Source organism: Lynx canadensis, chromosome C2 (assembly GCF_007474595.2).
Source record: "Lynx canadensis isolate LIC74 chromosome C2, mLynCan4.pri.v2, whole genome shotgun sequence".
Classification (NCBI taxonomy): Eukaryota; Metazoa; Chordata; class Mammalia; order Carnivora; family Felidae; genus Lynx; species Lynx canadensis.
Window position 1 is genome coordinate 151,796,774 of NC_044311.2, and position 24,640 is coordinate 151,821,413.

Below are 24,640 nucleotides of genomic sequence, written 5' to 3' on the forward strand. Positions count from 1 at the left end.
TGCCTCTCCCTTGCTTTGTATCCCACCTCTCGAACTGCCTTCACCTTGGCCAAAGTTGGGGGCAGGTGACACACACAGAAGAGAGAAGATGTCAAGGGCAACCAACGACTTCAGATCGTAGGAATAGCGTCTGCGGACATGTCAGGCTCAAGGCTGACGAACCCCAAACCACAGTGCCCAGATCATCCCAGCGTGGGAAGATTAAGGCAACTGTGGACCCGGCCAGGGCCTCTCAAAGGGAAGCCAAGTGGTAAACTTAGAAGCCATCCCTTGTTCCTGTAAAGTGAGAAACTGGCTGTCCACGACGCTTTATTGACCAACAAGGTTACAGTTTGCGCTAAGAGCAGTAGATCGGTTCGCCGTTCAACCAATGTTTTATGATCCTGGCAGGGACTGAGGGTGATCTGTGACCAGGTGTTTCTCTGGAATTTCTGTCACAACCCCCGCTCGAGGGGCCTCTTTCCATTCTGGGCACACACACATGGAGGTTCCAACGTGAAACCTTTGGTCGTCTGCTCCAGAAAGACGAGGAGGAAGAGAGAGTGAGCAGGAAGGGCCTGGAGAGGCCAACACCGTTTGGGCGCCAAACATCCTATTTGCTTGGCTCTCGCTTGCACGAGTTCCCGGACAAAATAAAACCAGAACACAAGACCCGAAGTTCAGCACACATCTCTGTTAGGCAACTTCAGTCGCTAACAAAGTGCAAATGCGGACTCCCGGGTCAATCTGATTTGCCATGCTAGGCCAAGCTTGTTTTATTACATACATTCTGCATTCTAAGAACTAATAACTTCATATTGTAAACATTAAGCATACAGAGTTAAAATTCAAGGCCACATTCTATCATTGATTGTCTCTTTTGTCGTGTATCTTTGGCTGGCCGAGATCAACTCGTAGTGTATAAATGCATAAGTTATATAATTATTATATAAAAAGGGGGGAAAAAACATTGGCTTGTATACTTCATTCTGACAAACGCACAGCGTTTGCGACTCGAAAGGAAACCCGGAGCCTCTGCCTAACCCAAACGCCTAGATGGTTTCCGATGGCAGCATCGAAGAAGGCTACCCACCTCTTACCTGACCCTGTGGGGAACAGAGCCTCCCCCCCCGTTAACGATGAGGTCCCGAATGTTTCTTTTAAATATCAGACAATTCCAGTTAAATTTTTCTTTTGACAGACAGACAAACAAACAAAAAAGAGAGATGCGTATTCTTGTTCCTGAATTCTACTACTTTCCCCTCGTCCTGGACGCCATATTCTTCCTCTTAACACTGGGTTTGGTAGGGCACCGACCAATGAACCCGCAAGTCTCCCGACTCAGTCTCCGGCCTCTGCACTGTCCCAAGTCCGGTCTCCACTGCTTGACAAGCGTCTCTCCCAGCCCTCTGGCCTCCTCCTCCTCCGCTCCCTTCTCTCGCACCTCCTCCAGCCCTCTGTCTACAACCACACGCTCGCTGTCCGCAGACGGCCCCGGCCCCACCGCCGGGCTCAGTTCCCCTGATACCGTCCAGGAGCTGTGGCTCCCCCCCGAACGGAACGCATCTGATTTCACCCAAACAGCACGTTCTACTGAGTTCCATCTCGGTATCTGTCGACGGGCCACGGTCTCTCTCTTTTCTTTTTTGATATGTTTCTATTTTTAAATACAGGTAGTTTTCCTTAAAATGACATGTAAATGGTATGTCAGGGGAAGGCTGTGTTACCACTCTCACTGTACTTGAATCCCCGTTTGCACTAGCGGGACCCCAAACTCCCCTCTGAAGTTTATAGGTTTCTTAAGAACACTTTCTTTGGCACTTGGTCCTCGTGACTTCTTCATGCTTCTACTTACAATGTCTTCTACAAGGTGGGTCCACCCCCGAGGTGTCCAGATAACGTTACATTTTTCGCATCCTCTTTATTCCTGGAGTAATACTTTAGTAAATCCCTCCCGTTAAGAGTCTTTGGATCTCGTCCCTGGCTTCCTTCCCCAGCGCCAGTCAAGCTTTTACATTCCTCTTGAGGCACTTTTGATTCACGGTCTCCGATAGAGTTGGTGGCAATTTCTTGGTGATTGTATGCTGTTGGGAAAGGCCTCCCTCAGGTCGTTAGTAGTAAGTGCCCAGATGAGAAGGCATGTGGCTGCCCGGAAGCCTAGTGTTGGGGTATATACCTCCGGTTGGCGAATTCCAGTAGGGGTTTGGGGCGGCGAAGAAACTGGACGAGGTCACGGGTAGGGCGGGAGGGTGGGGGGCCACAAAGTTCATCTTCTGTGGGTGGGCGTGATAGGAGCCCATGTAAGGGAGGTCTGAGGGGTACTTGTACAGAGATGATTCTGGAGGGTGGGGCTGGAGGGCCTGGGCGATCCCGTGGAAGTCAAACTTGTAGGCGTAGCGCTTCCCGTGGACTTTGGTCATGATATTTTTGTCATAGTAGTAGCGGAGGGCGCGGCTGAGTTTGTCGTAGTTCATATTGGGTTTGCTTTTCCGTTCTCCCCAGCGCCGGGCCACCTCATCGGGGTCCGTCATCTTGAACTCCCCGTTGGTGCCTTCCCAGGTGATGCAGTTGGAGTTCGAGCTGTCCGACAGGAGCTCCAGGAGGAACTGCCAGAGCTGAATCTGCCCACTCCCTGAGAGGGGGGGAAGGAAACAGAACACCAGTGAGAGCAGGTTCTGAGCTAAAGGCAGTGTTTCTTCAGAGGCGGAAGCGGGTGCTTAGTGGTGTTCCATGCAGACGCCTTAACCTGCCTGTGCGCCCGTCCCTCGGCTGCTGGGGATGGTGGCTGCCTTCCTCCCTCTTCTCCAGAATATTGCCCCTGGCTGACCAGGAGTTGCTTCGCCTCCCCCCCGACCCCCCAGGGCAACCCACAGCCAGAGGGGCCCCGTCTCACTGCCTCAAGGAGGGGCCGGCTCTGTGATGCTGTTCATACTCGTGAGCTCCTTGCAGGACCAGACCGGAGCAAGGTTCCGGCTAAGGCCACCAGCCCCCGCAGCCTTACCCCTGCCCTGTCTGCTTCATCACTGCCTCTCTCCCAGAGACACACAATGAACTGAGCACCTGCACAAGTATCGGCATCCCAAGTTCTGTGTCTTGGGAACAGGGTCTTCGGTGAGGATCTTTGGTGATATCGGGCTCATCCACAGATCCAAGTAATGCAACGCAAAGAATTTCTATGGGGCAAAGTTTAGGTTGGTCCCATCCATGTCTGACTTCCTTAGAAGCATAGCCAAGCCAACTCTGTGTTTCAGGGGTGAAAGGGTTTATTTTTCCTATCTTGCGAGGCAAAAAGTGCCATTATGTTGATGGCAATAATGACTTAACACCATTTATATTGGCTAGGTCAAGTAAAATAATAAAAGTCATATTTAGGAAATGAACTTCTAAAAGTTTATGGAAAAAATAGAGAATGGAAGTAAACACCGTTATTTCTAACATAACATTTTGCTGGCACCCAGAAAGCAATTCTGTCAAAACTTTTCCTAGAACAGAATTAACCCACTCAAAATGAGGAAGTTTAGAAAAAGTTGGCTCTTTTTCAAACCAGATCACCTATTTCCAGTATTTAGGCAACTGCATCGTAACGGAAATCCACGGGTTGCCCTCGCATTGCGATGCCAGTTGTGTTCAGAAGTTTCCAGAAGAAAATCTGCAGCAGTGAGTGACTGCAAGCCCTTCTGGGGAACCAAATGAGACTCCACCTTCATCAGCGAGATCTCAGTTAGCTGGGGGCACACAGAATTGTGTTTGATCCCACTGGAGAGACACATGGGTGTGCCTTTCAGGTCTTATTAAGTTTCGAGAAAAATCCAGGCATATCGTTCCAGCCACCACGTTACACTATTTTAAGATGACTTATGGCTTCCTCCAGGGAAGCAGCATGTAAATATCGACAGCAGTATTGAGCACCAGGAGGAACTAAGATGTGCTGAACAGATTTTCGAAGCTTTGAAAGTAACTAAGAGGCCTGGCTTTCCTCCCAAACTCCAGCTCGAACACTGCCTCAGGCCTGTACCAAAAAGATGACTTTTTTAAACGTTTATTTATTTTTGAGAGAGAGACACAGAGAGAGCATGAGTGGGGGAGGGGCAGAGAGAGAGGGAGACGCAGGCTCCCAAGCAGGCTCTGAGCTGTCAGCACAAGGCCCGACGAGGGGCTCAAACTCATGAACTGCGAGATCATGACCTGAGCAGAAGTCAGACGCCTAACCGACGGAGCCCCCCAGGCGCCCCCCAAAAGAATACTTTTTATTGCACGATCAGCAAATTACCAAGAGATGTGATAAAATGACTGGCAACTGTTCAGGGAATTGATGTCGTGTAAAAATCAATTAGAATTTTTCCCCCCCAAACCCTTCTCCCTAGCTAACTCCCTACATAAATTGCCCAACTCTTAAATCCTTGTTTCCACACTGGCTACACGGAGATGGGTATATTTGTGAATTCATCCATGCAACAGCATCGTGAGAAAGGTCAGCCTTTTCTGAATGTGTTCTGGAAAATTCTCATTTTCACTCTACAACACATTTGAAATACATTAACAGCTTGTCATTCAACTCAATGGAAGCCTGTGCTTTTTCGGAACCACATATTCAAACTGTTCTCAATCAAGTTTTGGTTGCCCCGAACATCTCATTAATATGCATTTGAAAAAATACGAAGAATGGTATGAGAAAACCATATGGGTTTAGTATACATATTGTAACCGAAGGATTACTACTTGACAAAAATTCCACACATGACCTGGGAATAGGGAAAAACAAAATTTTTTTATTTAACAGCCCAACATATGCTTCCACGTAAACACGTAGAGTTGTCTGAAAATAAATATTCACTGTGAACGTCCTCCCACAGAGAAAGCAATTCCATAGATTGCGCATAAACACACAGACCTTACCAGATAGCCAGAATACTAGCCGGCATTTATTCAAACCTTGGCATTGCTCCTAGGCATCTGTCCCTTGCCCACTTCCTTTAGAAACCTGCACAGAGACAGCCAGTGGACAAAAGTGGTTTCATACCCCTCCTGCTTCTGAAGCACTAGAAAGGCAGAGATCTAAATGCGCAGCTGGAAATTCAAAGATGCGCGATTTCTTACTAGACTCTTTTGCCTGTTAACCTTTAAGACACAGCCTCTTGAGCATTTCAAGGATCTATGGGCATAAGAGATCTTTACACAAAATTCATCACCTTCCAAACCTGAGAACAAAAGGGAAAATGCAAAATCAATCGCTGTTTAAGTAAATGTTATAAAATGCAACGGCGTGCCCAGAGCATTAACTGTTACATTTAATACTCGTAACAAAATCCCTTGTATCCACAGTACGGAGCAGGTTTTCTTGTGCAAGAATTGTCAAGGATGCACCGTGGCGGCTGAGGACTCAGCCAATGGTAGATGAACTGAGCTCCTTGTGGCCACAAATTTCAAAAGCAATTTATGAAGACGAAAACACGTACGGTACGATAAAGGTGCATTTGAGAACACAGAACGGGGGAGGTCAGACAAGGATATCTAAGTGGTGGGAAGCCTAAGAGGGGCTTGGGCCGTTCACCGGCCAAGCCGACAAGTGAAAGGAGAGGTCCTTACACTCGGGATCCGGCATCCGGCAGCCTGGCCACCTCCCCCCTTCCTCCATCGCCCTCCTTTGGGAAAACCTTTCCAGTCTGTTTTCTCACCCTATCTTGGTAGCGGCTTTCCAACATCAGTAAGAAGTAGCTACTTTTACCCAGGATTGGGTGGGGTAATTAACAAAGCCAGGATTGGTGGGAGAAACAATGATGTCGCTTGTGCCCCGCCCACAGGAGAACCCAATGGGATAAAGGGGGGGAGGGGTGCGCCTGGAAGAGAATGACAGGCAATGCTTCTATTTTTAGAAGGAAGGTGGTCTCTTCATGCAGCGGAAAGAGAAGAGAAGTAACAGTAGCAAAGAAGTACAACTAAGCAGAAAAGGGCAAAGCACCCAAAAGGTTTATAAAGCACAGAGAAAAGCAGAGCTGGGAGTGACTCAGCAGCTGTGGGTCCAGAAGGAGGGGTGTCCCCCCCCCCCAAGAGCGGGACTCAGCGGCCACCACCTGACGGAGGGACAGAGCAGGAAATGAAGCAGAGAGGGTCCCCCAAAGCACCACGGTGGCAGCCAGTGGAGGCCACTTTCTGCCGTCGCCGGGCACGCGGCAGAGAAGCCCGTGGGCACAGCCTGGCCCCTCCACCATGCCGAGCCCCAGGCAGCTGGCACGTCCCAGGGCGGAGGCTTTGCTCGGGGCTCAGCGTGGCTCAGACAGGACTTGGTAGAGTGCAGGGCAGTACGGTGTCTGGAAGCACCAGTCTGGAATCATCCCTACCTCCGCTGGATCCTGGCACTGGCACGCACGGGGCCTTGGGCAGCTCACCTAGCGTTCTGTGCCTCAGTGCCCTCATCTATAAAATGGGAGTGGTGGTAACGGCATCTTGCCAGGACACTGTGAGGATAAACTCAACACATGAAGGGTCTTACCACGGTTTGTTTGAGCTGAAAACCAGAGGGTTTTTTTTTAATTTTTTTTCTTTTAACATTTATATATTTTTGAGACAGAGAGAGAGAGAGAGAGAGCATGAACAGGGGAGGGTCAGAGAAAGAGGGAGACACAGAACCCGAAGCAGGCTCCAGGCTCCGAGCTGTCAGCACAGAGCCCGACGCGGGGCTCGAACCCACAGACCGTGAGATCAAGACTTGAGCCGAAGTCGGACGCTTAACCGACTGAGCCACCCAGGCGCCCCGGTTTTTTTTATGTTCATTTATTTTTAAGAAAGAGAGAGACAGAGTGTGAGCGGGGTGGGGCAGAGAGAGAGGGAGACACAGAATCCGAAGCAGGCTCCAGGCTCCGAGCTGTCAGCGCAGAGCCCGACGCGGGGCTCGAACCCACGAACCGCGAGATCATGACCTGAGCCGAAGTCGGATGCTTAAACAACTGAGCCACCCAGGTGCTCCGAAAACCAGAGTTTAAAGAGAGGCACATACCTTGCCTAGAGCTACAAGAGGACAGAACGAAGCCAAGTGCCCCTCCCCGTGCACCCCATGTTGGCCGTGAAAAGCTGTGAATGGTGTCCTCGGGCTGGCTGACGGCCACCGAAAGCCTACTCTTTGCCAATACCATCCTGAACACTTGTATTTATTTAATCCCCCCAAGAATCGTGAGGGAGCCCACTCTTGAGATGAGGACATTAGACCCCAGAGAGATAGAGTGATTCATCTTGCCCAATGTCGGCAAAGGTTGGAACCCAGTCTCTAAGCTCGGATGCCCGAATCCCAGCACGAACCATTGCTTTCAGGCCTGACCTCCACTCCCTTGAGTCCTCCCCAGGTCGTCCTTTCCCTTGGCCTGGGGCTTGGGAGGTTCAAAGTGGAAGACTGGACACTCCCACCTCCTAACCAATGGCAAAACATCCCTAAAACTGGTCTCTGGCTTTGCACGAAGCTGGATACAATTCATGCCCCCCATTAAAGAGTGTCCAGTTAGCACCAGGGGGGGCCACTGAACACAACCCAAGAAGGTGCCTTCATGGAAAGGCAGCCTCGGTTCATTAGAGAAGCCACATACATGTTCAGCCATTCTAATGGGACATCAAGGGGCTGTGTGGTTTACGTGTGATCCATGACGTAATCGTTCAGGGATGGGACGCACCTCTCAGCAGGAGACATATGGCCCCAAGTGCACGTCACATGAATATCTGGAACCGAGACCTTGAGATGCGGTTATTCTCTCGTGCGTTTACACACCACGATGTCACCTTCCCACTTAAAATGATTTAAAAAGTTTGCGTTGTACAAAGAGCGAAGGCAGCAGTTTGAAGTGATGAAGGGCTTACTTATCAGAGAATGGGAAAATAGAGTCAAACAGGAAGAGGGAGTCTCATCCCCAGAAAGACCAGAGACATTCTGGTTTTGGGGGTGGGGGAAGCCACGTGAATACGACTGACACGCGTGCAGCCCGAGGAGAGATGGAAAGAAGCCTAATCATTATCAACTAAGTAAAACAAGTCTTTATCTTCAAGCCCCTGGTTGGAGGTCACCATCTTCCCCAGGCCAAGTAAGGATGGTCTTAGTGGACAAAGGGCTGTCCTTTGCTCCCAGTGCTGGGCCTGCTGACCTACTGTGGACAGAGCCATTTTCCCAGCACCTACACGGTTGTAGAACTCAAGGGAAATCCTTCCTTTCTATTCTCTTGGCCCCCATTCTCCAAGGCCTCCCTCCTCCCTCGGGCTCACTCAGGAGCGGTGCAGGGCAAGACAATAAAACCAGACTCTGGAGACGGAGAATCAGGGTTCAAATGCGACTTCCCGTTTTATTGGCTGTGTGACCCAGGGAAAGTCACCTAATTTCTCTGGACCTCTGACTCCTCCTCTGTAGGATGAAGATAATGACCTCCCAGGGCTGTGTCATGCAGCGGCATGGCAGACTTAAGCACTTGCCCGGGCATTTCCACAGGGTGGGAGCTATTTGATTGTTATTTCACATGATTGTATTAAAGTCCCCAGAGTGCTCCCGCGTCTGTTCCTTTCCTCTTTCTAATCTATCCTGAACACTGATGCCAGATCAATCTTCCTGAGGCATGGCTGATAACAGTAATCTCCCAACGTAGTAATCCTTTTTATATGAACCGTTACGAAGCAGTTCGAAATGGAGAGCTGAGCCCGGGATTGGGGGGGGACCAGACACCCAGGAGCCTTGGCCACCAGTTGGACGCTCCCTTGAGAGCAAAGCGCCTGTGTGGCAGTGTTGTAATCACCCGTGTTCATTTCTCCACCAGAATGTGAGGACCTCGAAGGTCAAGGACGGTATCTCCTTACTCCTCGCATTTGTTTCTTCAACAAATAATTACTGAGCGCCTGGTCTAGTCCCCAGGGTTGAGTAATAAACAATCCCTTTTTTTTTTTTAACTATTTTTAAAAATATGTATTCATTTTTGAGAGAGCGTGAGTGGGGCAGAGGCAGGGGCGGGGACGGGGGGGGGGGGACAAAAGATCTGAGGCAGCAAATTCAACGTGGGGCTCGAACTCACAAACCGAGAGATCAGGACCCGAGCCGAAGTCGGAGCTCAGCCGACTGAGCCACCCGGGCGCCCCTAAAACAGTCCCTTCTAACGGCTCAAATGACTCAGAGGGATTTTTCTGAACTACTGAACATTACCTAAAATGTAATGTCAAAGCTGCAGATACTTGATAATGATATTTCGTGTTCTCAAAATACAGATTCCCTTGTGGGGACGAATGCTGCTTGAATCTGAACTTTTCCGTTTCCAACCCTATTTTGGCCTCCGTGTTTAGGAAATATACATTCCAGCTTGTACTTGCAATACGCCTGTGTCATCTTGGCATTTGAATGTGCTGTTGAAAACCCTCAGCATATGCTGTGAATTTCGGAAGTGGATGCCAGCCAGCACAGCTGGTTCTGATCTGAATACAAACAAATACAACAGTTTGGTTGGCACTGAAATGTGATGACAGGTGACGATCTTTGGCGAGGTACGGGTCACAAGTGGGCCAGTTAAGAATCTGCACCCTCTCCTAGCCTCTAACTTCAAAAACAGACCATTCATCGAAGATGATCCTACATTCGAAGCCTTCGGGTTGGAGTTAAGGTTCTCCTTTTTAGGATAGGGTTTGACCTCCCTGTGTCATGGGATGAACTGTGTCCCCTCTCCCCAAAATTCACACGTTGGAATCTTAACCCCCAGTATCTCAGAATGTGACTTTTTTTTTTTTTTTTTTTTTTTTGGAAAAAGGGGCTTTACAGAGCTGTTTGAGTGAAAGTGACATTAGGGTAGGTCTAATCCAGTATGACTGGTGTCCTTATAAAGGGAAATCTGGACACAGAGACACGCACAGAGAGAAGACAGGTAAAGAGACCCAGGGATAAGACAGCCGTCTACAAGCCAAGGAGAGAGGTCCGGAACAGATCCGTCCTTCATGGCCCTCGGAAGGAACAAACGCTGCCTGTCACGTGACACGTCGATTTTGGACTTCTGGCCTCCAGATTGTGAGACGGTAAGTATCTGTTATCTAAGCCCCCGGTTTGTGGTGTTTGTTACGGCAGCCCTAGGCAACTGATACAGTTTAGATTCGGTGATCCTGCCCTTTGCGGCAGCTAAGATCTTAATGGATTCCATGACCCGTTTAGTTTTTTTCCACTCTTGCAAATAATCCAACGAGATCTAAACTCCACCTTGTGCAGCTGGAAGGATTTCTCGCCAATACAAGTTAATCTTTCAAAATAGCCACTGCCAAAAAGGTAACTTTGTTAGGGGCAAAACCACCAGCAGTCTCTCACCTGGATTTGCAAGGCGGCTACTTGTTGGTCCGAGAATCTGATAAGGATCTACAACAAAAAGAAAAGAAGTCAAATCCCAGAGACCTTGTCGCGGCTTGGTGTGATGTCACTGCAGGTATGATACCCCTGACTGGTGTTTCCAGGTTTCAGAGTCATTGTATCCCCCACACCAAAGTCGCCCGGCACCACTTCCTGTACTGAATAAGATGTCACGTGGAATCCGAGAGAAGTTTCTTGCCAAAGACCTCTTAAGCTCAGCTCTGGCTTGGGGTTCCTGACACCTGGCTCTCTCCATCCCAGGACATAAACTGGGCAAACATGTGCTATGTCCCCACTGGGTCCGGGGCCACGCCGGCCACGTTGTTCAGCACACTGGCAATATCAACGGTGTTCCGTTGGGTATCACCAATCCGCGGTGTTCCGCATGGGGCCTGGCATGAGTGCGGGCTTGCGGCATGTGGCCTGGGGGTAAAATTAAAAGGACTCGTCTGTCACAGAGAAGGGACGAGTGTGCAAGCAGAATGTTCTTTCCATATTTACTGCATAGGTTTGGAAATGTCTTAGCAAAATCTCGAGTTATCCCTACTGAGTAGACTGATAATTTTGGTCCATATTTTATGCATGGAGCCATGATAAAGAAGACAAAATCTTGGGGCGCCTGGGTGGCTCCGTCGGTTAAGCGTCCGACTTCAGCTCAGGTCATGATCTCGCGGTCCGTGAGTGCGAGCCCCGCGTCGGGCTCTGTGCTGACCGCTCGGAGCCTGGAGCCTGTTTCGGATTCTGTGTCTCCCTCTCTCTGACCCTCCCTCATTCATGCTCTGTCTCTCTCTGTCTCAAAAATAAATAAACGTTAAAAAAAAAAAATTTAAAGAAGACAAAGTCGCATTAACTTCATTTAGAAGTGACACATTTTAGAAACATGCTGCTAAACCTACTTCTTTTTCGATGGCCGTCAAGACGTTCCCTGAAACATACCTAACTGAGGACGCTGATCTTCAGTTTTGGGCACTGTGGAAGGAGATGGTTGAGCAGCTGAAAATCCCAAAATAAAAGAGAGAGTTAGTTATAACTTCTATCTGACCACTCATCTTTGATGCTGTATTATCATTCCATCGATTAGCTTAGCTATTAACATAATAGTCTTACTCTTAGACTAAGCAGCATTTAATGGCAAGAAAATTTCCTTTCTATAACCCCAATCAAGAAAGAATCCTTGCTCAGGTCATGATGTTGTGGTTGTGAGTTCGAGCCCCGCGTCAGGCTCCGTGCTGACGGCTCAGAGCCTGGAGCCTGCTTCGGAATCTGTGTCTCCCTCTCTCTCTCTGCTCCTCCCCTGCGTGTGCGCGCGCGCGATCTCTCTCAAAAATGAATAAATAAACTTCGAAAAAAAAAAGAATCATTGCATCTAAAGATCAAGTTGTTCTTTGCTGCCAAAGGAACATTTTATGCTGATAAAGCGTAGATACCCTGCAGAAATCAGCACGCTACCAATGGTCACCAAATGTCACCAAGGGTCATCTCCTGGTGAGAAGCAGATTCAAGCAACGGGAGCCAACACTGTACCTTTCGACTGGGGGGTGGGGTGGCCGTGACTGGTCCAGGCTGATCTCCTGGGTGGGTCATAAGGTAAATCTGCAAAGACAAATAAAATGACTGAAAGACCAATAATGTAATTTTATAACACATATTTTGTATGCTTTTTGTTTTGCGTCTGTTAGAATAAATACCGTGGATGAAAATCCAGCAATCCAAAGAAATACCCAACCTGTATCCCATTAGATTTGCGTTTTACTCAGCAATTATCGTTTTGTTCATTTTATCGATCTAACGTTTTCACCCATTGATCTGGAAACTCTCCTTGAGAGATTCTCACAGGGCTTCCTGAGCCTTCTAAGGAAACTTCCTACAACCACAGTCAAGACCACATGAAGAGTTTCTTACAATCTACTTTGGTGTGCTTCCACCTGGAACTGACCTAAGTTCATCCCTTTGTTACCTTCATGACCCCCTCAGAAGAGAGCTGACAAATCTGATAAGTCTACCAATTCATGCTCGAGGTCGGCCCCTAAATCCCCCAAATGACACTTCTTCCTTGGAAACGAGCATGGCCTTCTCATCCTCTTACTTGCCATCTGCCTTTCTCAGTCACCCCTCATTTCTTTTTATAATCTCACCCAGTTATATGTATGTCTTTAAATGTTAATGTTTATTTTCTGAGAGAGAGAGAAAGACAGAGCATGAGTGGGGGAGGGGCAGAGAGAGAGGGAGACACAGACTCGGACGCAGGCTCCGGGCTCCGAGCTGTCAGCACAGGGCCCGACGCGGGGCTCGAACTCACAAACTGAGGGATCATGACCGGAGCTGAATTCGGACGCCCAACCAGCTGAGCCACCCAGGCCCCCCTCACCCAGTCATACTAAATCAGTCGTAACTGTCCAGTTATTTCTCCATGTAAATATCTACTATAGCTCTTTCTCTAAACGAATTTAGAAGTTCTCTAAAAGAACTGCATGCGATCAATCGCAAGACCGGAATAATATTGTTCCCACAACATGTTAACAATGACGGTAAGAGCTTAAGTGTATGCAACGGTTTCTTTGCGTTCATAATGTATTGTCATCTGTCTCGTAAATCTTCAGTGCACTTTGCACATACAAAGTTAGTAACTATCCTTCCCATCCTCGGTGCAAGTTGTGTTAACGATTATGAAGACTCTAAGTCATTTCAAGGTCCTTTCAAAAACGTATTCCAGAACAGGTGCACCTGGGTGGCTCAGTCGGTCAAGCGTTTGACTTCGGCTCAGGTCGTGAACTCACAGGTTCATGAGTTCGAGCCCTGCATCGGGCTCTGTGCCGACAGTGCAGAGCCTGCTTCAGATTCTGTGTCTCCCTCTCTCTCTGCCCCTCCCTTGCTCATGCGCTCTGTCTTTCAAAATAAACACATAAACTTAAAATATACTCCAGAACATCACCATGTGTATCCTTACTAAGTGTGCACACACGAAGTGATTTCTACATGAAATCTTATTATAGAACCACTTCAAAACTATGCCTTCTTGGATTGATGGGTGCTCAGTTCCATGCCATGTGTCATTCTGGGCCAACTGAAAGCCACAGCCAGATACTTGAGGTATTCTGTTGCTGGACATCTGGAAATGGCTATCAAATCTCACTTGCAGGGCAGGCAATCTAATTTGTTTTAAGCCTCTCTTTAAACAGACTCTTTAACCCTGTTTTAGACTGGTAGTTTGGCGGGTCAATCCTCAAAGGGTCTGCCTATGTCGCAAAAGATGCATCTCTTGGGGCACCTCGGGGGCTCAGTCAAGCGTCTGACTCTTGCCTTCGGCTCGGGTCATGATCTCGTGGTTCTGTGAATTCACGCCTCACGTCGGGCTCCGTGCTGGCAGCACGGAGCCTGCTTGGGCTTCACTCTCTCCCTCTGCCTCTGCCCTTCCCCGACTCGCGCTCTGTCTCTCTCAAAATAAACGAATAAAAGAATAAATAAAAAGATGTGCCTCTTCTTACTTTCGTATCCCAAAGAGCATACCACTGAAATGCAATGTGAAATTCAACACAGAGGTGCCTTAATTTATTTGGTCTGTTTGGCTACAAGCACCTCGGCTCGTGTGGTCTGTGAAATGCTACCCTTTATAGCTTTGGTGGAGCAAAAGATAATTTTTTTTTTTTTAACTCCACTACTGCTCACCGCTTCTTCTCAGCTGGTGTTTTTGCATTTTGGATCATAAGCCGTTCCCACTCGGCTCCTCAGATTCTCACTTTTCTGGTGTTGGGGTTGCACATGGGAATTAAATCTGCAGCCGCTATCAATTTACGGCTAAACTTCAACTTAAGTCTCTGGGCGCCCTTCGCACACAGATACCCACCCAGTTGAATTTTGTCTAAAAAAAAAAAAAAATGGTCAGCCAGAGTTTCAATCTGAGAACTGTCTCAGAAAGAACACTGGACTACTGTACCAGCGTCTAGCCGAATTCAGGAGCAGACAGGCACACGGACAAAGGGGCTTCTGTTGACCAAATGAAAAAAAAAGCAAGGCAATACCAAAAGGTGTTCTAGATCCCAGGTCTCAAAGGGTGGCCCACAGACCAGCAAGACTGGTAACATCTGGGAGCTGGTGAGGAAGGCAGAATCTCACTCCAGGGCTACCGAGCCAGAATCTGCCCTTTAACGAGGTCCCGGGTGACCTGGGAGCGCACTGAGCAATGCCGGAGCGAGGCCGTTCTAGATCATCTCCATTACATGTTTCTAGGCAGGAATCTGTGTTCCCGCAGATAACAGATCTCAGAACCGCTGAGCGTGTCAGGACAAATGAGAAAATGCGTGCGAAGAGTTCTACGCTGGTTACCTTCCCCAGAGAGAATGCGAGCGGAACGAACGGCCGTTCGTCGCTGGTCTGCTACTACGTTAAACATGAAAGTATTGCTCATGTGATGTGACTGGAAAAAAATTAACCACCCCACTAGCAAGAGACAAATATTTTGAAACTCTTTATTCATAAAACCCTTCTCCGGGTCTATAACTGTGTTCCGCCCTCCCCTGAAAATAAGTCAGGACCTTAACAACACGAAGTCTGACTCTAAGCCAAGAATCTGAGCTGTTTATATGAACGATGATTAACATGTTCATAAACATATTGCCACGGAAGATAAGTCGGCTTTTGTTTTCGTTCATGAAATTCTGGTCCGGTGCTTCCTTATCAGCTGCCGCTCACGCGCTGGGGGCACTGAGTTTCCCTCCCCAGGGAGGTGACTCTGGGAAAAGGCTGAATGAAGCCATACTGATTCAGAAGGACACGCCGGGGCCTCTCCAGCCGCCCCACCTCACAGCACGGCCAGCCCTGGGCATTTCTGCCCTTGGGCTGCTGTAGAAATTCCGACTCCAAGCGCATTTGCTATGTGTCCCTTGGCGATAGCAGGGCACAGAACTTCTACTAAGAACAGATTTTACATGGAATTTCTGCTGGTCACTTCAATGCACCCTCATTCTCTCCTGTACTGGGATCTTCAAGGTAATTAACTCACACACTTGGCACAAGGTCCTGTGTTGGGGAAGGCCGCTTTCTGACTCTGGTTCTCTTTTTTTTCTGCACCAGGCTGTGTGTTTAAAAACTGAAGGTTATAAAAGCCATTCGTGGGCAGCTCAGAGTCAACAAAGAAACGTGTTCTATGCCATGATCCAGGCCAAAAAGCACGACACTAAAAATCGGGAGTTTGACTAGCTTTGGGTCCCTCCACACCAGCACCTTGATTTATTTCCTGGGAGCTGGGATCGGTCCTTGATTTGGAAAGAGACTCCTCCTCCCCCCACCCTCTCCCTTCCCTGGGCATCAGTGAATCAAGACAACATATAGAGTCTATGCTGCATCCTGCGGGGTGAAGTTCACCAAGTTTTATATTCTGCTTTCATCACGCTTACAGAGGAACAGCCCTCTAGCCTTCACAGTATGCCCACGCCCACTTTATTTTTTAATGAACCAGAACTTGGACCATGCGAGAGCTCATCTTCATTCTGCAGGATCTATGCGGCATCTGCAAAGCAGTGTGCAGGGGCCCTGGCTGGGTTGGGTAGGAACAGATGAGATTTGCCTGCTGTCCATGAACCTAGAGGCTAATGCAAAGAGAAAGGCCAAGAGCTACCGCCCGGAACCACCTGATAAACACCTACTTAATGGAAGGAAGGTTGGGAGTCCGCCCTGATGTGGCTGAGTCACCCTCTCCTGTATTCCTCCAGACCTTCCTACGGTCTTCTAAGATCCCCCATCAAAGACATGGAGACCTGGGAGCGTTGTGCACGGCTTTCTCTCCTGGCTTTGCAGACCTCTGTGGTTACGGTCTAACCAGAGGGAAAGCAGAGGGTGCGTTTCCAGCCGTGAGCCGGGATGCAGACTTTCCACAGGGCCTGACTGAGGAGAACGTGCATTTGCTGCCTTGCCTTGACGGGTGACGTCGAAATGTCACTCAGTTGTGAATGCCAAAGGAGGAGTTGTTCAAGATTCTGAGAAACCCCTGAAGGGCACTGGCTTAAAAGTGAAAGTTAAGGCTGCTCGTGCCGGCTCAAGCCTCCAGTGTCTTTGGATAACATCCTAGACGTGCATGATGCTCTGGGGACTGCGTGATGGTGGAGGAGGAGAGACGGGGCTGCACAATGTCCCCCTTGGTGCCCACCACGGCTTTCATATAAACTGCTCCTGACATGCCGCGGGGGGTCAAAAACCAGCTTGCAAGTTTCAGTGGGTCAGACCTATGTCTTTTATGTCACTTGAGACCTCAGAGGGCCATGGCTCCCAAAGGCACGTGTTCAGCAAGGAAGGAAGGTACTCGCAACCCAAGAAACACATGAAGCACCCTAAAATCATGATCATCGAAAACAGAATGTAAAATGACACGCCTACGTGCAAACACTTTTTACGAGTAGGAGAGAGACGGATCTAAGTGCTAAGTCAACGAAGAGATCACGAGGGAGGGTGCCTTTTGAATCAGGAACATTTGGGAAAAGCGAATAGAAGCCAGCCTGGGAAGAGAAGGGAGAGACATGGACAAAGCAGTAACATGCCCACGTGTGGCTGTCTGGGAGGTCACCAGCCTTGGCCAAATGTGGGGTTGGATTGCAATGACAGCGACTTGATGGGGTAAGCAGCTGGGGGACCTGGAAGAAGTGACCCATTTGGGAAGGAAGGCCAGGAGGATGAAAGGAAAAGGGAGACTGGGGTCAGCAGCCCGGGGGTGGGTTACACAGGGCAGAAAGAAGAGGAGGCAGGGAGGGACAGGAGGCATGGGGGAGGGGACTGGGCGCGCGTGGGTGGAGGAAGCCCCCTGTTCCCATGGCTGGGGGGTTACAGAAGTGGAGCGGCCGTGAAGGTCATGGCAGAGCAGACCAGGAGTGCAGGGGAATGGGAACTCGGGTCTCGATCCCCAAGGGCCCCAGGGGCCTCTTCCCAGGGGGGAGTCAGCCATCACCTCTTCTGCCGGCATCAGACACTTCTGAGCCCAGGAACACAGCTGGATCCCAGCCGGTCTGGGAACCGCCCTGCGGCACCTGTTTCCCCAGGGCCAGTGCCAGATTTCCACCCGCACCCCGACGGGCTTTCCGACTCACAAGTGCATCCTTCAAGGTCCATCCCTGCGTCCACCTAAGCGGAGAAGCAACTCTCCTCTCCAAGGTCAAACCCCCGGATAGTTCAGCAAAGAGCTCTGGCGTGTTCAGTCTGATTCAACTTCCTTATAGCGCATATACAAGCATCTGTATCTCCCTGGACAGTCACAGGAGGGGTCGTCAAAACAGGTACTTTCGCTACAAACTTGAGTCTCAGAAACATACTCTGCTGGGGTGGAGTTAGGGAAGTGTGATCTCCTGCGGGTCACGCACAAATCACGGCCCCAAGGAAGAGCGTGGCCAGAGCGCGGAGGCGTGTCCCAGCCTTCACTTCCCAGCTACTCCCTGCGCCCCGCCCCCCACACACACCCGGAAAGCTGAATCTTCCAAATCGCATCTCCAGATGCGAATAAAGAAAAAGGAGTTCCAGGATCCACTGTTCTACGTACTAGCAAGCGATTAGCCAGCTGGTCTGACCACTGGGCTGTAACCAACGGATCTGGTCAACGTCGCGACCTTTCGACAAAACCCCAAGCCCAGCTCCCAATCCCTGGATTTTGCGACTCAGTGAGACGCATCCATGAGGCAGCTTCAAACAAACAAACCAGCAAAAGCAAGCAAAAGCAAAAGCAAACCGTGGCCCGCCGCTTCCCGGAAAGCTCTTCTTCTTTTAAGGATGGATGGAAATGGATTTTAAACGCTCACAAAACCGTTGCGGTCTCCCTATACTTCCCTATGTTCTCCCAAGGATGCATTTATCAGAGGTGAACGGTGGGTTTCCTCAGGCCCAGTCCAGGTCATTCTAGACCCTGGATCTGATCCACAAGTAAGTGGCCTGTGAAGTCTCCACCATGACAGAGGGGACGAAGCACTTTAGCTAAACCTTTCCACCGTGTTCCCCAGGGAGAGGGGCGCAAATCCTTCCTCTGGGGTCAGAGAGGAGGGAATGGCCAGCCTCAAGGCTCTGCGGAAGTAACAGGACAGCGTCGGGGTGGCAACAGCTCTGAGAAGCTTCTTCACCCATGCTATTGAGCTCCTGACTGGAAAGAAACGACCGTGCCAAACTTAATGCCCTGGACCAATCCAAATTGAGTCTCATGTAGTCTGGGTGTGGGACAGAGGCCAAAGGGCGACAGCTTGGGTCTAGGAACGCATGACTCCAGAGGCATGGATGACGATCGAGAAACCAGCCCCCTACCCTGAACCGACATTTCCTCAGCTGGCGGGCTGGCGTGTTATCGGTGCAAGTCCTGGGGAGGGGACCGAGGTCTGAGCCACGCTGCTCCTGATCTGAAATGCCCTCCCCCTCCTTCCCCACCTGGCACACATCTAATCCTCCTGTGGCGGGTGGCCCTTCCTCTGGAGAGCGTCCTTCCCGCTCTCACGGAAGGTACGTTTGCAACCGCGGCTGGTCCTACAGCCTCTGCCATCAAAGATGATGCCTCTACTCCTTCAGGTTAGAGTCTCAGGGGCGTGTCTGCTCTATGTCGCCAGCCCTTGAGGTTCGACACTTATGTGTGAGTCTATCTCTGGCTCTAGGCGGCTCTACCGCGACATCTAGAACTTCAGGCGAAGCCCGGATGTGTGCCTGTGAGCTGGTTTCCGTCGTCCCCTCCGCGGCCGACGCCCAGGAGGCGCTCCGTGGACATCGTGGAATGAACAGGCCAGCCTTCTGCAGACAGGAAGCTTTCTGAAGTCTGGCCCAGAACGTAACACTGTGCTTGTCACTAGTAAGCACTTGGTGATATTTATTCTTTCACGAATGACATGAAAATCAATTACCTAGAGCAATCAGGAAAGACATAAAGAGTCCGATGTAAATATCACCTATGGCATGCTTCTGCTCTGAATCGCTGGCTCTCGTGACATGCCGAGAGTCCATCACTAACACTATGGGGACGCCTCGTGCTTCGTGTGTTCCCCCGAGGACGCGCATCCTTTTGTCGCCTGGCGCGCGGGCGGGTGCTTTTCCGCCAGGCTTCCAGGGTGCCAACTTTGCCCATCTGCCTTTCAGAGCAGCTAGTTAAGGGGCCGATCTGCTTTGAATTCTGCGGTCAGGGACCTGAAGTGTGATCTCTGAATGAAACGGTCTGATGGAATCTGGGCTCCAGATTCACAGGGGCAGAACAAGACTGCTCAGGACTCCCTTCAGACCCAGGATCCGCGCCCTCTGACTCTGGTGACTTAGGTCACGGATCTCACGGGACATCCCAAGATGTCTCTGCAGGGACAGATCACACAGGGGTGTTTTTCGTACCTGGCCTAGTTGTAATTCTTTGCGTGGCCTCAGGATATACTGAAGTATTTGGGAAAATAAAAGCTGCACCCCCTGCAGACAAAAGGAAAGACAAAACATGTGAAGGTCTTTTGTTGTGGTTGTTGATCTCCTGCAACCAAATCAACTTTGCCCTGTGACACCAAAGGGAGGGGACCCCCTGGAGCCGGCCATCTGGGACTCCCAGGGGGTGGGTGGGGAGGGGGGAAGGGATAAGCAAACGGGGGCAGAAACTGATTCCGACTACGGAGATAGATGTCAGGCTATACTGCGTCCCATTTGTCAGAAAGTGTCCCGTGTTTTGATGGTATGGCTTCTTGCTGAAGCGCATCTGTGTGTCCCCTATCACCCCCAACCATCTCACTTTATAAAAAAAAAACAATTCTATGGTGCGTATTTTCAATTATAAGTTGCATAAACATCCAGAGAAACATTTTACAGAGCCCTTGGAAAACAGTCCCAAAGAATTACAAATATTTTTTTGCCGAAGAATGTATGGATCTTATTAAAAATAAATCCACATTTCTCTTCAAATGCATGTTTCCCCTTCTCTGCCTCAATCCACTGCCCGTGTTGTGAGCAGGAAAAAAAAAATCCCCTTCTGCAGTTCGGTCCATTTGGAATCGGTCCTCCCATTCTTCGACTGCTTCTACGTGTAACAGTAACACTAGTAACGAAAGCAGAGCGTTCTCGAAACTTTCACTCACTGTTATAAATTTTCTAAACAACTGTGAAATGATCAGAAAATGTGTCGCTCAAGGGGGTTCTTAAGAGGGGGAAATCACTCAGCCTAAGTTATTTGTTATTTTCTGGCCAAAAGGTCATTAATTGGCTGACGTGTGTAACCTACAGTGAAAAAGCATACGACTGACTCCAAGCTTTTTTTTTTTTTTTTTTTTTTTTTTTTCACTTTCAATGAAAAGCACAATGTCCTGAATCTGGAGGACCAAGATAAATGAGCCATCTATCTCACTGTAATACCCAAACCGGGACTCGCTCACGTCACGCATTTTGGGAACACGGCTGTACTTCCGTGTGAGGCTGGCCATGAATCGGCTTCTTTGCTGACGATGGGGTTACCCAAGCCTTGATGGTCCCCGCCCCGGCCTGAGTGGTGGCGGAAGGGCCCTGCCGGCTGGGACAGTGGGGTAAGCAGCCTGTGGCCAGGCTTCGGCAGCTGTCTCTATCAGGAGGGAGACGGCGGATGCCAGCCGCGGACACGTTCATCCGCAGAAAGCCAGCCTCGACCATGAGGGGGATGGGGAACGTTAGCGGGGATGAAGCATCCTGTTCAACTCGACTAGACTCAGGCCATAAATAAACAGATAAAATGCAGAATCTGTGGTTAGAGACGGGATAGCAGGGATTGGGTTAGTAACTGATTTCATATCCTCCAAAATGACAACGCAGTCTCCCTTTCAGCCCCAAGCTCCCCAAAAGTGACGAATGAGCTTTCTTTCCTCCTGCCCTTTGCAAACGTCCAGAGTCTGTGCAGGAAGATTAAAGTCAGGGTGAGTCAAGTGGCCTAAGACTTTTCCTAAAAGGAAAAAATAAAACTCCTGCTTGTCCTAGTACACGTTCCTTTGCGAGCAAAAAAGAAATAAAAAGAACCCCAAGGGCCCCCTTTATATCGAACATGCTTTTAGTTTCTACAGTCAGCACAGCGGCAGATTGTAATCCAGCAAAAGAGAGGTAAGGCAACGGCTAAGGGCTAATTCTGCGCCTCTCCTGGTCGAAAGAAGTCCTTTGACGGTCCAGGGGGTTGGGGAGTGCTCAGAAACCAAAACGGGCGCCCCCTGCCGGCCGGCTCTGGTACCTCAGCAAGAGCCTCCTGCATATCAAGAACCCCTCGAGCATCCCCTCTGTTCTGCCTTCCTGATGCCCTGACCGGCCCGCCATCCACCTTGAAAGCGTGCAATCTGTGGACAAGGCTTTGCGCGTGTCCTGTGGGGAAGGGGCAGGCCCAGCATTACCTGTGTTTCTAGCATGCATTAACCGTGGAGAGTTTTGTAAGGCTTTATCAACATCATCTGAAGTCAAATGTGGAAGAGGAGCTACAAAACAAAACAAAAGCGACATCAAAATGAAAAAGGAGAGAGAGAGAGAGAGAGAGAGAATTACCCTCCTTAAAAAAAAGAAGAAGAAGAAGAAAGAAAGGAGAAGAACGCCTCCCCACCCCCACCCTACTTTCCTGAGCGGCTCGGAAATCTCTCCATGGCCCTGCGGCTGGGTAGCGTGTTAAAACCTAGGTGGGCCCATATTTAATTCGGGGAACAAGTGATCGGGATGCCAGGCAAAGCATTTACACCGGAGTCCACACCCAGCCCCCTGCTGCGCTATTTCCCTCTCCTGCCAACCATGCTTGATGTCTGAAAAATTAAACCATACAGCAAACCGGGTGAATTCATGCCTCCAATCGCCAATATGCCACTCCCACTCTGTCAGGTGAAGCCACGTGTCATGATACGAACTGGAAACTTCTCTCACTCTGTGCTCAGGTGGGACCGGGAGGGGGCTTGGTTTAGCTTTAGGGAGGATGAGCCCCGTAATTCCCATCGGGGGCGTTTCCGTCTGTTTCCGTTTTAGTGTGGGACACCACGGGGACTCAATAATGTGTGACCAGAGGAAGCTCTGCTCCCCTCTGCCATGTGATCCTCTTGGTGGAGGTGACCCGGGGGGAGGCAGTTGAAGCCTCGTGTGACTCCTCCGGCTTCTGGGAAAAGCGCTTGACCGCTTGTCACATGTGTACCTAGATCGTGGCCTCGTAAGCGTTTGGTTCTCCCAGATCCTAAGTGAGAACTGGGTTAGGGCGGGAAGAAGCTGTCACAGACTGGACTGGACCCCCTCAGCTCGGGTTGGCAAGAACCCGCACCCCAGTGATCTCCGTCCCGACCCTCTTACTCTCTCTGAGGTAGTGCAGGTGGGAGAGAAGGATGTCAGCGTTGTAGCTCGGGGTGAGCCTCTGGAAGTCGTCCTTGGTCATCTTGCACAGCTCCTTCCCGTCGATGTTCTGGAACAGCAAGATGTCGACGTCCGGAAGGCCATACTCTTTCACTGCCCACTCCAGCCACTGCCGGACGTGGTCCGTACTCCACAGTGTAGGATCTGAAAGGGGTTGGGACAGAAGCAATCAGCTAGTCGGCTCCCGAAGACGCATTTCCAGGGCAGAGCCACATCCCAGGCAGGGCCCCCGCCAGCCACGGCTTCCCGGAGGGGCCCCTTCCCCGCTGTTCTAGAAGACAGGCTTCCAAACAGGCGCGGTGCCCTGTCAAAACCAAGTGTCTTGGGGGAAAGACAAAAACAAAAAAACAAAAAACAACAAAAAAAAGCCATCTGAGTCACGCCCAGAAATCGCTGCCTTTAAAGTGAATCGTTCTGGAACACCACTGGCCCCTCGTGGCTCAGATCATCTGAAGTTTCACGTAGGCACCAGGCTTTTTTATTATTCATTTTTGTCACTTAGTTTCATTTTTATTTATTTGTTTACAAATGAAAAAATCATGGAAATTTTATTTCCTTAGGGAACTGTTGGCATCGAGAGCTCAGAACACAAATCAGGAAGACGCTCATCACCGTCCGTCACGCAAAAAAAAGCATTTGTACAAAATACTGAAAAATACTGACCGCAAAACTGGAAGTCAAGCGTAGGTGAATGAAAACCCTAGTGCCTCCCGTGGGCTGGTGTTTCTTTTTTTTATTATTGTTTTTCTTAATGTTTATTTTTGAGAGACAGGGAGAGAGAGAGCGCGAGCAAAACAGGGGTGGGGCAAAGAGAGACAGAGAGACAGAATCTGAAGCAGGCTCCAGGCTCTGAGCTGTCAGCACAGAGCCCGACATAGGGGGCTCAAACTCATGACCTGAGCCTAAGTCGGTGCTTAACCAAAATGAGCCACCGGGCACCCCATATGGGCTGGTATTTCATTAAAAAAAATTTTTTTTAAGTTTATTTATTTTTGAGAGAGAGAGAGAGAGAGAGAGAGAGAGAGCATGAGCAGGGGAGAGGCAGAGAGAGAATGAGAGGGAGACACAGAATCTGAAGCGGGCTCCAGGCTCTGAGCTGTCAGCACAGAGCCCGACGCGGGGCTCGAAGTCACAGACTGTGAGATCATGACCTGAGCCAAAGTCGGACGCTTAACCAACCGGGCCCCCCAGGCGCCCCTGGGTTGGTATTTCCAAGAGAGAGCGGTTGGTTTCCTGCTTTTCCTGCAGAGAGTTTGATTTTGCACCTATCAGGCACCTGCAGGAGTAGGGGACTGGCTGGGGGACCTTCTCATCGCACAGCTACGGCACACAAACACCCCACCTCAGGCAGGCAGTGTCGTCCCACTCCACTGCCACATATGGGAGGGGACCTCGGTAGAGTCCCAGAGGGCGCGGCCAGTGGGACAGCCACTGTATTATCCCCAGTGGAAATACAGCCAGGAGCACCCCACACAAACAGCCTGGGCAGAGGGATATTTAGGGCACCCGAATACCGGCAGGTAGGAGGGGCACCTGGGTGGCTCAGTCAGTGAAGCGTCTGACTGCTGCCCCTTGGGTCATGATCTTGCAGTTTGTGAGTTCGAGCCCCACATCGGGCTCTGCACTGGCGGATTTTCTCTTCCTCTCCCTCTCTGCCCCTTCCCACTTGCATGCAAACTTTCTCTCTCTCTCTCTCTCTCTCTCTCTCTCTCTCTCTCTCAAAATAAATAAACAAACTTAAGAAAAAAATATTTGCACATGGGAGACACCCAGGCAAGGAGCCGGAGCCCAGAGTTCGAATCCCAGGGTCCTTCAACTCGCTGCAACCCCCAGAGACTGTATCCCCTTCCCGCATCTGTTTTTACATGTAAAACGAGAGCCTTGACCTTGGTTCTGTGGACAGGCCCTTAGAGGTCAGGCGTGCTGCGATGCTCTGGTCATAATGAGTGAGAATCTGGTGTAGGGATAAGTCATCCTTTGGAACCACTTCGTAGCTAATAGCTTTAGAACTTT

At 49.9% G+C, this 24,640-nt stretch overlaps 1 protein-coding gene across 5 annotated transcripts in view; it reads right to left on the minus strand.

Annotated features, from left to right (window-relative positions):
* ERG (ETS transcription factor ERG) overlaps positions 1 to 24,640 on the minus strand; it is a 252,833-nt gene continuing 228,193 nt past the window's right edge. For 3 of the 5 annotated variants that reach the window (XM_030328900.1, XM_030328898.1, XM_030328901.1), the window contains 7 exons: positions 22,568 to 22,771; positions 21,640 to 21,720; positions 19,649 to 19,720; positions 11,846 to 11,914; positions 11,258 to 11,314; positions 10,283 to 10,330; positions 1 to 2,611 (listed from right to left, as the gene is read on the minus strand). In XM_030328900.1, coding sequence (XP_030184760.1) covers positions 2,091 to 2,611; positions 10,283 to 10,330; positions 11,258 to 11,314; positions 11,846 to 11,914; positions 19,649 to 19,720; positions 21,640 to 21,720; positions 22,568 to 22,771 — 1,052 coding nt within the window. In that variant the 3' untranslated portion in view covers positions 1 to 2,090. The remainder of the gene's footprint in view (positions 2,612 to 10,282; positions 10,331 to 11,257; positions 11,315 to 11,845; positions 11,915 to 19,648; positions 19,721 to 21,639; positions 21,721 to 22,567; positions 22,772 to 24,640) is intronic. The other 2 variants (XM_032594789.1, XM_032594790.1) reach the window with 2 other exon arrangements.